This window comes from Plectrocnemia conspersa, unplaced genomic scaffold (genome assembly GCF_051122295.1).
Source record: "Plectrocnemia conspersa isolate PC_06_02 unplaced genomic scaffold, ASM5112229v1 ptg000001l, whole genome shotgun sequence".
NCBI classification, from domain to species: domain Eukaryota; kingdom Metazoa; phylum Arthropoda; class Insecta; order Trichoptera; family Polycentropodidae; genus Plectrocnemia; species Plectrocnemia conspersa.
The window spans coordinates 28,715,367-28,733,873 of NW_028277165.1; the positions used below are offsets into that span (position 1 = coordinate 28,715,367).

Consider the following 18,507-nt stretch of genomic DNA (forward strand, 5'->3'; position numbering starts at 1 on the left):
TTATATTTTATTATTCGGAATTTTGCATGTCATTATTAAATATAATAAGAATTTTAAAAATTTATTTTAATGCAAACTAGTTTTTTTATTTAATAATATTTTTTTTTAAGCAAGCATAATAAAATTTAGGTCCCATTAAAATTTGTGTTATGTCATAGTTAATATGTATTACATATATTAGTTATATTTTCACTGGCGTTTCAGTGAAATTATATCGGTAAATATTTTCACCGGTAGTTTAGTATTTATACCAGAGAAAATATAATTAACTCACAAGCACTAATAAAATTATATGCTGCTCTAAAATGTATTTAAAAATTAATTTAACAGTTGCAAAACAAATATTTGCAGTTGAAACCCAAACGAATTAACCTTATAATTTTGTTTTAATAATATTTAAATTAGCTTAGAGGTGAAGCTGGTTAGACATCCTACGGCGATTTATTTTAAATATATATATATATTAAATAAATAAAACTACATTTTTGGCAGCTTTTCTTAACAGATCTATTTATTGTCATCGTATGTATCATAGATGTACACTCGAACATACATTAACATGTGATATATATTCATGTATATTTTTTATTGTATATTATACACCAACACCGTTTACGCGTTCCTTTATGTAATCGCAGTACAATTTGAATATAAAAATGACACTTTTTTACAAGCAACATGCGCTCGAGCACAAGATATATTATTTAGACACATTATATAATAATATATGTATGTACATTTTACAACCGTTTGAAATGGGCCATTTTCTTTGCGCATCGGCCCGTTTAATAGTACAGGATGGTATAATTTCATCTTCACACATTTTATGTATTCATATAAGTAATGTAGAGCGAATAAAAATAAATTAAACAACACGTACATACGCTGCTCAAAAGTCGACATCGTTTATTATATACTATTGTATATACACACGTATACTGTTTTTTGCTTATTAATAATAATTTTATTTGTAATAAATATTTTTCTACAATATTTTTACGTTTAGATATAATTTGCATTGATATAAAAAGATTATATGATATGTACAATGCTTCAACACATGCATGGGTATTTATTTGGTATACTGTATAAATTAAAAAAAATTGGGCATATAATATATTATATTATTATAACATACGAATTTACATAAACATTGAATGATATAAGTATTAACGCTGATATAATTTTGAGTAACTATAAAATACATGATGCGACAGTGAATATACAAGACAAAGGTTAGATGTCCTGAAATATGCAGTTTCTGGATGGTGTATTGCTAGGAGGCAGATTTTCTATGGTTTATTTTTGGAGGGATTATTTTGAGTCGATTCAACTGACGTTGTTTTTCATTTTGAGCAAAGTCTTTAATATAATTTATAATCTGTTCTTTGATTTTTTTGGGTAAAACTCTTATAATTCGATGTAATCAAGCGAATTTTTAAAGCAAATTTAAGCGATTCGCTGATATATTTCTTCAGATTCTCTAAAGAAACAATTTCTTCTTCTTAGTTCTCAAGTATTTTGAAGCCAAAATTTGTATGTATTTATAAATATATTTGAATACAGCTCACATAACAACACAAATTACACCCTTATGGTCTTAATCATATAATAAAAAATTGTTAAAAAAAAAATATTTTGTGTGTCCCTATCCTAATCATATTTTTTGTTGTGTCGCATCATGTATTTGTACAATATTCAATAGATCAAATTTTGATATGTCACTAAGACAAGTCAATAAATCAAATTCCTCGTAGATATTGAGTTCAAGGAATATAACTGATCAAAAACGACAATGTCATTATCCATTTGAACAATCGTGCCGATCCACAGCCGTTCATTGAGACCCACGGGGGTCTGGATGCCTCGGGGTCTGTTTGATCAGACGCTTTCATGTCCATCCAGGACTTGGTGGTGAGGTCGTGCCTACCTTTGTGCTCGGGTTTCCTGCCCCTGTGCTTGTGCTTATTGTCAGGAGGCCTTTTGTGATGGGACCTCTGAGGCTCCACAGTTCTGGGTAGAGAAGAAGAGGTCGGCTTCGAAGGCAACTGCAGCTCTATACAAACAATGTAAGTTGTATACCTTAACCCTAAACTGGAGCCATAGAATAATCTGTTTATTATTAATTTATCAAACTATAATATCCAAAATGATTTGAGATTTATAAGATAAAATTTTTTTTTAAATCTACAGTTTTTGATATACATAAAAATGACTGATTTTTTAAATTGTGGTTATAAATATTAAAAATGAATTGCCTTGAAGTGAGATATGAGCATTTATTTATTTTATTATATTTGTATGAAAAATACATATTTTAATTACTAATAAAATAATAATAAAAAAATAATCATTATAGCAATAAAAAAAATGCATGTATGTATGTGTAAATAATAAAAATTAGGAAAAAAAAAACATTCAATAGTGATTTTTGTCAATACAAACATCCATGAAAACGATAAATTTGCTTTATTGAACCGTAAGTATTTTAACGCAATTTACAATAAATTGAATGGCTTGGAATGCGTTGATACATAAAAAATGCTATATAAAATCAGGACCTAACAAAGATAAAATGAATAAATAAAATTACGTTATATTAAAAAATGTGTTAATTATATAAACAGTTAAGTGATTAAAAATAATCCTAGTACTTATTTGATCTAAATGTAAATCATCTATCTTACCGATAAATTTTAAAACAGAAATATATATTCGGTTGTCCAAAACCAGTACCACTTCACTTTGGGGGTTGTAATTAATTGCCAAAACTCGCGTCTAAATTATTCAAGACTTGTAAAAGCTTATTGTGCACCTTGATGGGCGGTGCGAGCTCAATTACGCTCAGTGTCGTGCAACAATGGGCGGCAAGAAGGGGAGTCTCAATGGGAAAACTTTGCCGTTATCCCTTTTCGTATTGCATTTACAAAATGATTTTTGATGTTAAATTATCAAAATACCCACCTTGCAGTCTAACGCTACCCTCCACTCTGCCTAGAGCGTTCACCGATGCGCAGACGTACCCTCCGAAGTCCTTTTTGTCCAGGCCCTTTATGGTCAGATTCATATAGAGGCTGTACTCGTTGATGGGCGTTTCTTTCATGACGTACTTGGGACTATCCATGAGTTTCTCTCCTGTTAATAAATAGATGCAAATTAACACAAAAACACAATTGATTTGTGTATCGCAGTTTATTATAAAAGAACAGAACTGTCCGAACACGAAAGTAAGATACCATTAAATCACAACTATTATTTGCTCAGTCTGCTAAGTCAAAATGTACTATTATATATATCGTTGAATTGTTTAAAATACAAAACGCCTTTAAAAGCTGTTCAAAATAAATAGTTCGATTAGGGTCTATGGTTTACGTTGTTTTTAATTAAATTTATTTTAATAATACTATTAAAATAAACAGAATAATTTAATAAATTATGTCAACAACAGTACTTAAATGCATTTTACATGTTTACTAGCAGTAGCAATTGTAATAAAATATATTTTATACCTATAGTATTTAAATAAGTCAATTAACATATTTCACATCACTGCATTATAGTACGCACTTTGTATACAGTTTAATGTATTTAGTTTAAATTTAAATGTAAAATATTTAAGTGAATTGAGAACCAATGAAATAAGCGTGGATTTTTTCCTCAAATTAAATTATATTTCTGTAGCAGAAATCCATGGTGCATGCTGCGGTGTGAACCGGTGCATTAATGCGTTGAATCAAAGGGTGTTACATTGGAATTTTGTCCTACTTTTTAGACTGTAACAGCATATACACGATTTTAGTAAAAATCAAATAATTTTAAAACATATTTTATGATACATATTTCAAGCTTTTGTTTAAAAAACATTATATTTTATTTTTAAGAAAAAATACATATTTAGCAAAAATTTAACATAAATGTCGCAAATAATATTTAACAAATTACGCATGTCAAAAGTGCACAAGAATTAATATTTCCTAAATATATTACATTTAGGACATTTTTAATTTCTAAAAAAATTCAGGACTATTTTTAATTTTTGCTCGCTTTTGTCGTATTGGTAAATATGGCAATGTACATTACAGCCTTTATTCGGTAAACCCGAAAAAACATGTTTTTTTTAATTTTAATTGTGCTTTTTTATCCATAATTGTACACATAAAAACTCCGCTTTCCATCAAAAAAAAAATTGGACCCTTAAATTTTAAATGGCAGAATTTTTACTATATGAATTTTCAACTCAAAACTTCTGTAAGGTGGTGGGTAGGTAATTTATTATATATCTGTACATATCAAAAAAAATCTTACTTATCAATAAAATAAACCAGTTGGATTCAACAATGGACAGACAATTTAAGAAAATAGGGAAGGCTTGGAGTCTATGAAGACAGCGAAGAAAATAAGTCGGTACGTATTCGCATCTTAATCTTGAAGCTAGTTGCCTTTTCTTGATCTTCTTCTAACCGGAGATGAGAATTCAGTGTTGTACGACAACAACCGTCGTTATTAAAAGGCCGAGTACCAAAACCTACCCTCAATCCCAGACTGACTTTAAAAAAGTTATTTTATGTATATGGTGGAATTCAGTGGCGTAGCTATGGGGGGCGGAGGGGGCGGACCGCCCCGGGCGGCACTTGCTTAGGGGCGGCATATTTGCGATGGAATCGTCTAGTGTGGTTTTTAACTCTGAATAAACTAAAATTTATGTAAACCTACGAAAAGCGAGAGCTTAACAATTTTCAATTTATTATTTTAAGAAATGCAGATTTTATGACCCTGCAAAAAAATGAATGGGGGGGGTGGCAATTTTAAGGATTGCCTCGGGCGGTACATACCCTAGCTACGTCACTGGTGGAATTGCAAAGGGATTGTGCATTACGAAATTTAAACTGTAAGCTTTTAATCAGCTGCATCGTTTGCACAAGTAAGTAAAAAAAGGCATGCACTTGTCAATAGAAATTGAATAGTTTTTTAATACGAAAATGTGGCAAAATCGAAAACTTGGCACTAATATTTTATCTCGTTTGTTTTATTCTCCAGATCTTGTTCCTTCTGACTGTTGTTTATCTCTATCAATGTAACACTTCCTAAACAGGAAAAATCAAAATGCAGACGAATTGAAAAATAAATGCTAATGTATAAAAAAAAATTACCGAGAGGTAAAAGATCTTCTTTGTCATTAAAATTAAAATAAACATTTTAAAGTGATTTTAAGTTTTAATAAGAAAACGAGAAAAGTAAATATTTGGATAACCTTATAAATGTACAAAAATATAAATGTTTTTAAAATATTATTTATTGAACCTAAAATCGCAAAAAAATGTTAAATGAAATTATAAATACCTCAAGTTTATCTTTACGAACAACAAACATATTTTAAAAATGTACAAAGACACAACTTACCACTTTCTCTATGCCAAGAGTTCATGGCTCTGGGCGAAGCTTCGACGTAACATTGAATAACAACATCACTATCCGCAGGAGCTGCCACTAATTGATTCGACACCTTTACTAGTGGATGAACTGTTAAAATAAACATCAATATGAGATATAAAAATAAACAATATATTTACAAAAAAGAGTTTTTAAATACTCACATTGTATCTGAACAATGTATCTTTTACTAACAGACGGCGGTACTCCATTACTGGCGATGCAAAAATAAGATCCCATATCTGTCCTTTGCACGTTGCTCAGATGCAGAATCGAACCATCGAACGATACCACAGCTACAAAAAAAAAACATACACACAATACATCAATAAAGCGTACACCGAGTGAGATTCTGACCGACAAAGAAAGTAAAGATCAAAAGATTTTCGATATCTTTTCTAAATTAGTATTTCAGCTGTAAGAATCGAAAACATCAAAGCTCGATACAAAAGATGTATATGTTATACTGTAAGTATGCGCATGTGTGTTTATATTTAAGATGCAATAATTGAGATACATGAATTAAATTTATAAAGAAAGAAACGTGACTTAGTCCACTTTCATAATTATTGGCTCATATGTTTTGTTATTGTGATTTGATACATTTATGGTCAATCGTCATTTCAGATTTACTACCTTCACTACATTTCGTTGATAGCCTTAAATCGAGGCAATACAATTTACGATCAGCGAAACAAACGTAACGAGTCAAGGAAAAACTTAATACCCTTACGGGTCACCCTTTGATCGCGGGTCAATATGCTCGAACCTTTCCGATCGTAAGTTTCGGCATCGACATCGACCTCCTGCCCACTACACATTCGTACAGTGGATATAATGGTCTCCAAAATAGGGTCATGCTTTTTCATTGACGTTGTGTACAGACGGTTGAATAAATCCACACACTCCCTCGCACAGACCTGGAAGTGACAACCGTACAGATGATATGACACATTGTTTGCCCATTGTTTGTGAAGTACCGACTGTACACCCAACCAACTTGCGGATTCTTAATATATTTTAAAAATATGTTTATTTTATTATTATTTACTATAATTTGATTACATCTTCTTCTTTATAATTATTTTGTTTATACACTTTATAAAAAAATTCGCATGCTCCAAAAAGACGATAGGTAGATTTAAAATTTTCTGAATTTTGTTAATAATGCAACAATTTTAAATAGTACAGATATGCTGGAAGTAAAACCAATTTTTAACTATTTTTAAGGCAAATTCTATAATGTTTACAAGTCACAGCAAAAGTTTTCCCTGGATGAGGGAATGATTCCATGGTTAGGTTAACATATTTTTCAGGTCGGATACTATTTATTTGTAATTTAAAATCATATATAAGATTAGTTAACACGGTGACGAATGAACTTAAACCATATCTGGACAAGAAAACAGGACTTTGTGGAACAATGCGGATAAATAGGGATCTGCCAGAATCTCTTAAAAATATAAACTTAAGGCCACTACAGATGAAACATACCAGAAAAGGTGAAACGTTTATTCGAATTTTGAATACAAATAAGAAAAAAGATTTCTTTGTTGATCAATACATAGTTACCAAATATTTCGAATAACAAAAGAATAAACAAACAATATTGTTTTTTATTTATTTCAATGCGCATTGTTTAATTTGTTCCGTGTCTATCAAAATTTGAATCGTAACAATAAATTAAATTTAAAGGTTTTCTTTTGAGTGAGGCTTACGGATGGATGCAGAATTCATTGCAATCTGTGAATTCTGAAGACATTTCACATCTACCACATCTTTCCGTACCTGTGCTATCGATCAGCTAGAAAATCTTTCGGATAAGCCGAAAAAACATCAATCAATAAAAGTAAAAAGTGGTGATAAATATGTGAGAGAAAAGTGTCGTGTTTGTTCTGCACATGTGCAGAATTGTGAAAATCTTCTTCATAATAATAAATATTTTTATACGTATCGCTCAAAAAAAATAATAATAAAATAGATAAAAATAGTGTGAATAATAAAATAAATATAGATAGTGATATAGTGTGGTTCATAAGTGTAATGATAAAAATAAATTTGTCTGTGACAGTTGTAAGCAGAAAAAGGACGCCGAAAAATTTGGTGAGTGCAAATTTTAATATATTATATTATAAATAGACATTTTATTATAAATTGTTTGTACGAAATTAAAGAAACATTTTAACATACATATTATTAAAATATAAATAACTGGTTTGTGATTATTGCAACCATTTTCAATTTACACTAAATATTAGGAACGAAAAAAACATAATTATTCGTTCAGGATTATATTCCTCAGAGATTCTTTTAAGCTTAATACTATTTTTTTATAAATATTTTCTCTTATTTTGCAATTAACCAATACAGTGATAATTTATCCAAATTGTATATTTTTCCCCTAGTTATCTGTGAATCATTGCGGTTTTTCAAATGGTAAGGAAATATTAAAAATGTTCGTAAATGGATACTATTTCTTGGAAGTTATTAGATTATTGTGTTATCTAATATATCTACATATACCGTAACGTTTTTACTCTTAAATTTTTCAATAATATACAGAATTTTAGGTTGAAAAACTTTGTTAATCAATTTATTATTAACCGCAGATGTTTCGATTTCTTTTGCTTGGATTGATTTATGTTTACTTAGCCAAACAGTTTTGATCCTTAAATTTATTTCTGTTTAAGGTGTAACATGAAATAATATTTTTTAGATGAAATAAATAATTATGGTTCATATTTTTTTTAAAAAAGCGACAATTTATAGCATTGCGACGTAATGGGATATTCTTTTTACAAAAAGTATATTTTATTTGATAATATGTAGAAATAGTGTACTAGCATCTAAAGGCAAATTTAATTGTACCTTACTATTTTTTTATTAAAAGAAAATGCATGATGCAGGACTATAAGTCCACGGCCACTAAGCAATTTTCTTTCAAGACTCATAAATGAGTCCACGGGCGTTAATACTAAAACAAGTTTTTACTTTGGTTATTTAATTTATTTATTTATTATAATACTGCACTTAATTTGTTTAGATTATTTTTATAAATATATATTATTTATTAAAATTTAAGAAAAAAATAAAATTTATCATAGATCTGTTATAAAAAAAGATATAGTAAATAAAACTGTTTACTAAAGCAAAAAATCTTGCTGTAGTGTCATAATAAAATTTGCACAGTCTAAACTAATTGTATGGAAAATAAATTAATTTTGTATTAAATAAAACTGCTTTAAATAAAATTTAATAAATGAAAATAAATATTATATATACAATCTTATAGCTGAATAAAGACTTGTTACTCAAATTATACAACTGAATATGCGACACGAATAACGTTATAAGTCTGAGTTGAGATTTTGATTGAATAACGTTATATGAGTGATTCTGCAATTTCAACCAACTTTTTTAAAATATAAAAAAAACTAGAGTTGGAAAAATATCTACCGGAAAATAAAAAATTATTTAATATAAAAAATGTAACGTTCTTAATTTTTCTTTAGTGGTTTTAAAAAAAATATCGTTTTTAAATATTTTTTGTCGAATTTTTTTAATAAATCTTTTTAAAATACCGCTTTTTTCTAATTTTAAAATATTTATTAGTAGATTAGTTTTTGACAAAAGGTATAAATTATTTATATGTACTTACTGTCGGACTTTGGAACAGCATTACAACATCATAACTTACATTATTCCACAATTGAAAATGCTTATTCTTGACAAAAATCGTATTATATAGATACCAGTTAAGTATGAAAAAACTTTTTGATGAATAAATTGGGATTTATAATATTAAAAAAAATCCAAAAATGAACGTATGTTAATCTGCAAATTAATTTTTCATCTCTTGTAAAAATGACTTTTTACGTATTTAAGACTTACAACGTTATTCGCGTCGCATATTTGAAACCACTATTAAAAATAATTAAAATTAGAGTTTTTGTCGGCGTAACAAATAAAGGATCCGTTATGCATATTAGCGCAATTTTTTTCACCAACGTCAAAATAATTTGTATTCAAACCGTTGGACCCTACTTTGAAAAAAAATATTTTTGTGCTTTTAATTATAAAAATTAAAGCATGTAATAAATACAGTATCGCACTTATTGCACTTTTCCTCATTACGCTTTACCACGCAAAAATCTGATCTGAAAGATAGATTTAACAATCCTAAAGCACTTGCATAAAAATCATAAACAAATAGATAAGGTTGGTGCAGCTTCTTATATTCAAATACGCTTTGCTTAAATATATAAAGCTGCTTATCTTTGCCTCTGCTTATTTTAAAACATACCATTACGCAGTTACATAGCTACGGTAATATTTATATTACACCAAAACTAAGAATCTGATTCTTCCTCAAATATAAAATAAAATAAATAGGCAAGGGTTCAAGTACTGAAAGGGACGTTAGACTTTGCTTCATTCTCTGATTATATATTAACTAAAACATTGCCGTACTTGATTATTTTTTTGAGAACTTTCACTATGACTTCCACTAAATTTTTAGAGCCTAGACTTTTTTCTCGAACTTGACCACAGAGCTCGCATTAAGCTTTTCTGAATTACAGTTTATATGTCTGATTAAAAAACTGCATCTTCTTTTACTATCTGATTTGATCCAACCAAGCAGTCACAAAAGAAAACAATAAGTTTTTCACAATAAAAAATAGCAATAAGCATCGGTTAAACAGATTTTATGCTAGATAAAAGTTCGTATATACATAATTATAACACCAGATGATTCTTAACGATATTTTTAGCAAAACTTCGTGTGGATATTTGTAAAAACAACGCAGTGAAAAATCCGTATTTTTTTAACCCTTATCTGCGTAAACCTAATTATTTTAATATTTTTAATTATAAAAATAAACGCGTGTACGTACAGTGACCTAACAAAACTAAAAAAATTTTTCATTAAAAAGCTGTCAGGATAATATAAACAAACAATATTTTAGCTACTATATATATAATTATATATATGATGTCAAAATTGAAGACATTTCACTTATTAATTCAAGTATTTATTTTTTTTTTAATGTCAACGTGAATTTTAAATATGAATTTAATCAATTTCATTAACGTTTAAAAATAAATTAACCTTTACACATCCATCAGCTGTAAGAACTAGAATAAAATTTGCAAAACACTATATTCAAAGGTCAGTTTAAACTGTATCCTATTTTTTATTCTCTCAACAAACGACCCCTGACATGTATACAACTCACGTTTAGATATATTGTAAACATTGTACCGGTTTATTAGAGAAACGGCCTCGCTGCTGTCAGTGTGTACCCTGCAACTATTGAGACACTATTTTCGAGAGTGTTTGACTGCAAAATATGGGCAGGCAAAAGTTAAATGGATATACTTCACAAATTAACTGAAGCCCAAAGAGGAAAAATTAATAAGTATCCAAATGATTCGCAGTTACTTTAATAATTTCATTTTTCTTAACTTAAAACCAAACTTAATGTTAACACGGTGCGCGACAAAATCGATAAACTTGACACTGACTATCTCAACGGATCAGGCTATCGGATATATCACTTCAAATGAACGTAGCGGCAGCAGTTTCTGCTATGAAAACTCATTCACCATACTTTTTGATCACACTTTGTATACATATATAATTAGCTTTTAATATAATAGAACACGCAAATTATTATTAAAATTTTGTGCGATTACTTGATAATTTTATAGTTTATTTTTTTTTATTAAAAAAAAATATTAAATGTTCTTTGTGTCGTGAATTAAAATACGCGTGTCTATTCTGTCAAAAAAATCTGAGTGCATTTTATTTGAAAGAGCTACTGTGTAAGGATCTGTGAACGTAATATAATTTGGTGCGGGGGTGGATATAAATTTGTCTAAGGAACCTCGTTTGTGAAGAGATTCGTCATTTGGCAGGAGAGCAAATCCGGAAGGGCTGAATACAAATGGTGCTAAAAATACAATCTCGTAGGATGTATTTTTCGGATTCAGTAGGAATGTGCAGGGACGGTGTTTAACGCGAGAGGCCAAAGAACGGGGGCTGAATGTGTAATTTAGTATCATGGCCAGTGATAGCCGTGATTTTTCGCCATTGATTCCAGAGATTTTCCAGAAGCAGTGCGAGGCAACTTCAGCAGCAAGAGGCTTAACTGAAAACTGAGGTTGACAACAGTTTTATTTTTACGATTTAAAAGTTATATTAAAATTTTGCATGTATGGGATTTAACATTGCAATATTTATGTATAATATTTTGCTTGTACTATCTTATATTAAAATCCTTAAATTAAAAAACTCCTTAATACCTAAGATATTCGTGATTAGGGAATGCAATAATACCAAGATTTTAAATACCGGTATTACTGAGAGGAGTAGTCAATACCGTTATTACTGGTATTGACATTATTATTATTTTTTTAATCGGTAATACAGTAAAATATTTTTGAAACGATTACCGAAATAGCGAAATTCCTAGTATAACGAATCTTTATACAAAATGTATTCATTGTAACGAAGAAATATTTCAGTATACCGAAATATTTTTATCCGAATTTAAAAATGAAGTGACAGCGTAAAACAATATTTTTTCTATTTTAGTTCGTTCTTGACTAAGCACGTGTCATATGTTCACAAGCTACATTCAAGATGCTTCGCCAAGCCTTAAACATTTTTTATAAAATATTTTATTAACAAATTTTCTTTTCTTCATTACAGTATTATTAAAAATGCACAAAAAACGATCCGTCAATCTTGTAAGAAGGGATTTTAATGCTGTAGTAATATGGTAATTGAAAATAAAATTAAAATATATCATCTTGCTCACATTCAATATAATGAATTTCCAGTATAACGAAAATTCCCGTGTGCTTCGCTATACTGAGATTTAATGTTTATATATTCAGAGTAGAACTGAATGATGTATTGTTGAATGTTGATACATGCTTGCAAATTTTGCGGAACAAATCCAAGGATTCAAGAATTTGAACATTTTTATAAGAAGATATTAAATAATAATATAGTATGTCGTCTTTATATTTTTTTGCAAGCAGAGCAAATTTTGACGTTTCCGACATATATGAATATAATATTATTACGTGTTTCTAGCAATAATAATTGCTTAAACAATCTTCCTTACATTCAGGTACTTCTATAAGTACTTAATACGCAAATACTTTATTGTGTTATCTACGAATACCAATAAAAATCAATAAGACGACTGTGTGCAATTTTTTTTTATTTCATATATATCCATTATATTGTAGAAAATTTTCTTTTAAATATGGGCGACAAATCCTAATTTTTTTGAAGCAATAAGTCTAGAAAATTAATTGGCAATCGGCCGTTTCCGAATGCCTTCTAAATTTTTATACCAGGAGTCAGAACACCACTCGCCAATTTATTTCAATGAAACATATTCCTATATTACTCATTATTTTTTGTCAGTTACAATTTTCAAAAGAATCTTGTAAGAAATAAGTGCGTAGAATATTGTAAATCTGTTTGTTTAAAATTAAAAAAAAAAACAATTAATGCGATTAAGGTTGCTTATTTAATAATAATTTTAGATAATCTCAATTATTTTTATTTTTAAGGTATATCTCTCGTATAACGTAAATTACATTTTAGCTATAAATGATTATGTAAGTTGTAGTATATAATCAGACGCATACGGTAAGATACATTCCCTTTCGCTCGATCGTATGTTAAGTGACGAGAGTAAGTGAGAGATAAAGGCGTGTGATACATGCGTTCTGCACGCCCACTTCTTCTCACTCACTCTCGTCACTTAGCACGCGAGCGAGCGAAAATAAATGCATCTTACCGTACGCGCCTGTATATAATACGTGAATACTGCATAATAATCCTACGCCGATAACACAAATTAGGTTGATCCCTTACAATGATCATTATTTTTTCTTTGCTTCTGCTTTTAATCAATATAGGAATCGTTGTTTTTGTAGTTCTACGCAACGGAAAAATCGTTTTTAGCAAATAAAATTAACGGAATAGTGAATTTTTTTTTTTTTTTTGAAAAACCGGTATTTAAAAATGAAATATTATTATAGCATTGAGTGTAGATATTTGATCTAACGCTGGTATTGCGAGTGCTACATCAAACTAATTTAGTGATAGAATTATTAAATAAATTAAATAAATGACTATTTCATTTGCAATTAGACCATCGAGTTGAAATTTTCAAATCGTCTCAAAACGGTCGAAAAGTGCTTAGTAAAATTTATAGACGTAAGATACTAAAAATTACGCCCCGTTAAAAAAGTCAGTTTCAACATGTGGTATACAAATATGATTTTTAAGCGTTTAATACAACATGTATGCGTTCAAAATGGCATACCACTGTGAGAAAACCTTTTTGAGTTAAAGTATTTGCCATGAATCAGAAAGATAAGAACATGTGCATTCCGGATCTCTATTCAAAATGGCTGTTCATAATCTGATTTAGCGGCCATTAGCTGTTTTTTTCAATTATTCGTTTTATAGAAAATATTCTGTAGAAGGGGGGCATTGATATAAATAATGGAACTTGGGCAATCAACGATGACTTTTTCAAACCCTCTCTCAAAGATTTTCCCTGACGCTTCCACTGACTTTTACTCTTTAATATCCAGAGACATATATAATGATACCAATTGGCTTGAAGTATTAAAACTTTGACACAGATTTTTTACAAGAGATGGTCTAAAATTTTGTTAGCTTTGAATCTGAATAGGCGACAGATTTTTCGCTATTCACATATTGTTTTTTTTATAGCTTAACCTCATAATTAAGATTAAGCTATATATTAATATATTTTTACATTTTTAAACTTTGAGTAGTGGTGACATCAAAAATAACCTTATAAAAGCTTCAAAATTCTAGTTTGTTTTAGGATTTTTATTAAGTACAGTTGGGTTTAGTTAAGTTGTTTTTCTATTCGTTTAAATGTAATTTTACATACTAGGCGAGTTAAAATCTATTTGATTCATAATTAAATTAGCTAAAATCAATAAAACTGTATTTTTTCACTGCGCCGATAATCTGTTACAAATAGGTTTGGAACACTTAGGTCTTAAATTCAGTAACTACCGGATTTAAAAAATGGCGTTCACAACTGTCAATTTAAGATCATCACTAACGTCATTTTTTAATGCATTTCGCGCATTACAAATGCAAGATTAAAGCAGCATAATTTTTTTTAGACCTGTCAGTTAAAATATATTTTCACTATAATAAATATATGTCTACTAGCTGCAATGTATTTTGATATAATTTCACTGAAACTTTAGTAAAAATATAATTTCAAAGGTACTCAGATTTAACACATACATTCTGATAGTTTCAACTACAATCTTTGCTCTGTTAAAGACCATTTAGTATATGTAGATGTTGATTAAAAAAAATATATATAAAAGGGGCACTTTATTATATTATGATAATAATAATAATATGGTTTTAATGAGGTATTTTTTTATTTAACTAATTAAAATATATCTCACAGTCACCTCTGCCGTTTTAAAGTCAATGTTATTTAAATAAGAGTTTGCGACCCCTGCCTTTAGAAAATACAGAGTGATACAGCGGTATCTTGTTCTTTACGGAACCGGGTGAATTTATGTTGAGGATTAGTCGGTTAAGCGGATAGGCCGGCCGAGGAGACCTACCGGCGCAGTAATGGCGAATCTGGCCGGGGACATAGCGGGATATATACGGAACGTGTGGGGGGCAAACAACCAAACATAAATATAACAGTCAGCAATTAAAGAGGAGGAAGTGGAGGAGGGAAAGAGTTGGAAGGAGTAGCTCTCTCTGGAAATGCGGAAAAAATGCTTCAGCTTTAACGTTTGAAAAATGCCACAGTGAAAACCTTCAAGGGTTTTGGAAAGGCAATTTATATTATAAGCATCCAACAGAGTACCCATTAAAAAATCATTTCGATATTGATAATATTTTAAATATTACAATATAAATTAAGGAACATCAAAACATACATATTTTATGTACTTTGATCAAATGATACAAATATCTTTGAGTGTTGGAATGAATAATAAATATCTAAGATAATAATTTACACTTTTAATTATAAATTAGTATCATTATTTGTAATAAAACTGACAGTTTAGGGTATGGTAGTAATTTTTGCAAATCAAATGTAAAATCAAAATATTTTCCTGTGTTGTTTTTTGAGAAGTACATGTTGTTTCATCAGGTTTTTTTTTCTTCAATATTGCGTGACGAATTTCATTTTTGACACGTGTCTATGATGAAAGTGCAAATTGAATTCCTTGTTTAAAGTATTTCAGTTAATTTTCTCCTTAACTTGTGTAATTTTCCTTACATTATCAATGTATAAACTGTACATTTTCAGTACATTAAATTAAAAGTTTCAATACTTCCTATTTAGATTGTGAGATTTTATATAATGGCTTTCTGATTGAGGATAACTCTCAATGCGTTCCTTCAGGCGTTTTATTTCTTCCACGTTAGTTTTAAGGGAGGAACCTTTTATTCTACAAGAAAGTGTTCTGTTGCATTGAGAGCACGCTTCACTCTTTTTTACATGTATTAAATGTGTTAAAAAAAATCGTATGCATACTAAATTTTTTGCTTCTTTGGTATCTTAATAATATTTTGCGTTCTAAATAATATTTAAAAGGGGTATCTAAATAATATTTATAACTCCTTTGCGTTCCCTGTAATTTATTGGTCGTATTCTTCTTATAGCACACTTCTGTGTAAAACCATTAGTCTGTAAGTCTGTAAGACATAGCAGGCTTTTCAATTTATATTAAAATTATTTTATTTTGAGTGGACTTTCTTAGCATTTTAATTAACTAACAATTAATATCATTGACCAAAATAAATTACTATTAAAAAAATTACACTCTTATTTATATATAAACGTGTGAATTGATTAAACAGATAATGATAATTCATGATGAAAATTTGCTCTAACTCATTTTTAACAAAATGGACTGCCCCACTTTCAAAATCAACGGCTCAAATGTCACTTAACCTTTTAAACGCGGAAATCGAATAAAGTCGCCCAATTGATTTTTTTATCTCTTTACGCAAAAATCAGTAAAAAAAATACTTTTTAAGAAAAACTTTTTTTTGTGAATAAACATAAAATATCATTTTAAATAAATAAATATTAAAAAATTAGAACATTTAAACATAGTATTACAGTAAAATTTGCATTTTTCAATAAAAAAAACAATTAAATATTAATTGTGATTAACGCGTCCAAAGGGTTAAAGTCGTTGATTTTGAAAACATTTTTAATAAAAGCGCATTTTTATAAATAAAAATTCAAGTCTGTTGTCGTGACTCGTACTTGCAACCTTTTAGTTACCAGTCTAGACCTTACGGACTACGCTATTCCGACATACTTATTAGGTACTAGAATTATTAAAAATATCGATGTATTATATATTACAAAACCAGAGAAATACCAAAGATGAAAAGTTTAAAACCGCTTAATAAAAAACATGATATTTAAAAATGATTGTCGTTTATTAAGCACAATTGTTATATCTAAGTATTTTAGACATACAACTACAAAATTCAAAGGCTAAAAGTTGAGTTAAGTTATTTCCATAAACAAATAAAAATCAAGTATTTTTACTTTTTTGGCTATGTGTTAATTAATATTAGGATATTGAGTAAAGGAAATAATTAGATAATAAGCGGAACATTTAGGCTTAAAATCTAGCTCTCAATAAACACACAATATTGGCAAAGCACATAGCGTAGGTATGTACAAATATATATATATACATACGTATGGCCCAAGGCCTGCTTGCCTACAACATTTGTCTTTATTTTTACGCTTTGTTAGCCGAACCATTTATGTCTGACTTTCAAATAAAGCGTTGCAATGCTTCCGTTGCTGAGTTCGAACCGAGGGGTGAAAACCACCCTTCGGATTCGTCGACTCCCTGAACCACCACCAACCTGTCTTCGTCTTCTTATCAATTGAACTCTGCCGCAGTCGTTTCGCCTCACCTCAATTGAGGATTAAGAAGGAACGTCTCTGATTGTGAACATTTAATTTACAGCTTTATATAGACGTGATTTGAAAAAAAAAACATCATTAGGACTTAGCTTAATACCCAATTTAGATGTTTTGTAATGTTTTTTGATTATTTTATTTAGTCATGCAGAATATGCTTAGAAAACTAAGACAAACTAAGACATTGTTTATATGTTTATTTCTATTGACATTTCCGATGGAACATAAAAAAATAATATAGCTACAAAAAACACACATTATCATGAGATTTTGTGAATTTCATTAATGAAATAGTAGTATAATGTGATTGCAAAAATGACAGTAAGAGCACTACATGCTAATTTCGGTTTAAATTATGGGAATTTGAAAGGTCTTGCTTTATTAGATGTCAAAGTTAAGTTAAATAAAAATTATATGCATTATTTTAAGCAGTAGATATACATATTCTTATTCAGCAATGCTTAAATCAGAAATCTTATATGTCAAAAAGTATAAAATTCTGTATTATAAATTTAAGACAATTATTATTAGCTTTTTCTTATTTAAAAGCTCTTTAAAGAAGCAAGGCATCTGAGATAGAGCTTCGACGTCTCTTTTCGCACGCCAGCGACAATCCGGGGGTGGTTTCCTTTTTAAATTCACCCTCACATAAATCTAGAACGACGCTCATCTATTCTGATAAATATTCAACGGAGAATACTTCCTTTCTCTCCACGACCGACACCCTATATGTCTCTCTTACTTTATTACAACAAGGGGAATTAGATGCACGAACGGCGTTTCTTCGATTTATCTTTTTATACAAATCACATTGAGTGTACTTAATTTTTTTTATATGGCGTCAAATAAGTCAATCGAATGGTTAATATTTATTTAATTAGGGTGGTTCTTGCTAATTAAAAAAAAACGAATAAAAATATTTAAAAGGTAAACAACAGCAAAAAATCCTGTCAAAAATAATTTATATTATAATTGGCAAGGTTCGTATTTTTATGTTTTTTTATCAGGCTTATGAACAATATTTAATTAGTTTAGCGGTCGTAAATAGTTTGTCAAATAAATATTT

At 29.1% G+C, this 18,507-nt stretch overlaps 1 protein-coding gene across 3 annotated transcripts in view; it reads right to left on the reverse strand.

Annotated features, from left to right (window-relative positions):
* Window positions 1-482: 482 nt before the first annotated feature.
* The window catches only part of LOC148239507 (lachesin-like), a 164,365-nt gene continuing 146,340 nt past the window's right edge, over window positions 483-18,507 (reverse strand). For all 3 annotated transcript variants that reach the window (XM_088185118.1, XM_088185135.1, XM_088185127.1), the window contains exons 6-9: window positions 5,595-5,726; window positions 5,401-5,520; window positions 2,965-3,135; window positions 483-2,056 (exon numbers count right to left, since the gene is read on the reverse strand). In XM_088185118.1, coding sequence (XP_088041244.1) covers window positions 1,767-2,056; window positions 2,965-3,135; window positions 5,401-5,520; window positions 5,595-5,726 — 713 coding nt within the window. In that variant the 3' untranslated portion in view covers window positions 483-1,766. The remainder of the gene's footprint in view (window positions 2,057-2,964; window positions 3,136-5,400; window positions 5,521-5,594; window positions 5,727-18,507) is intronic.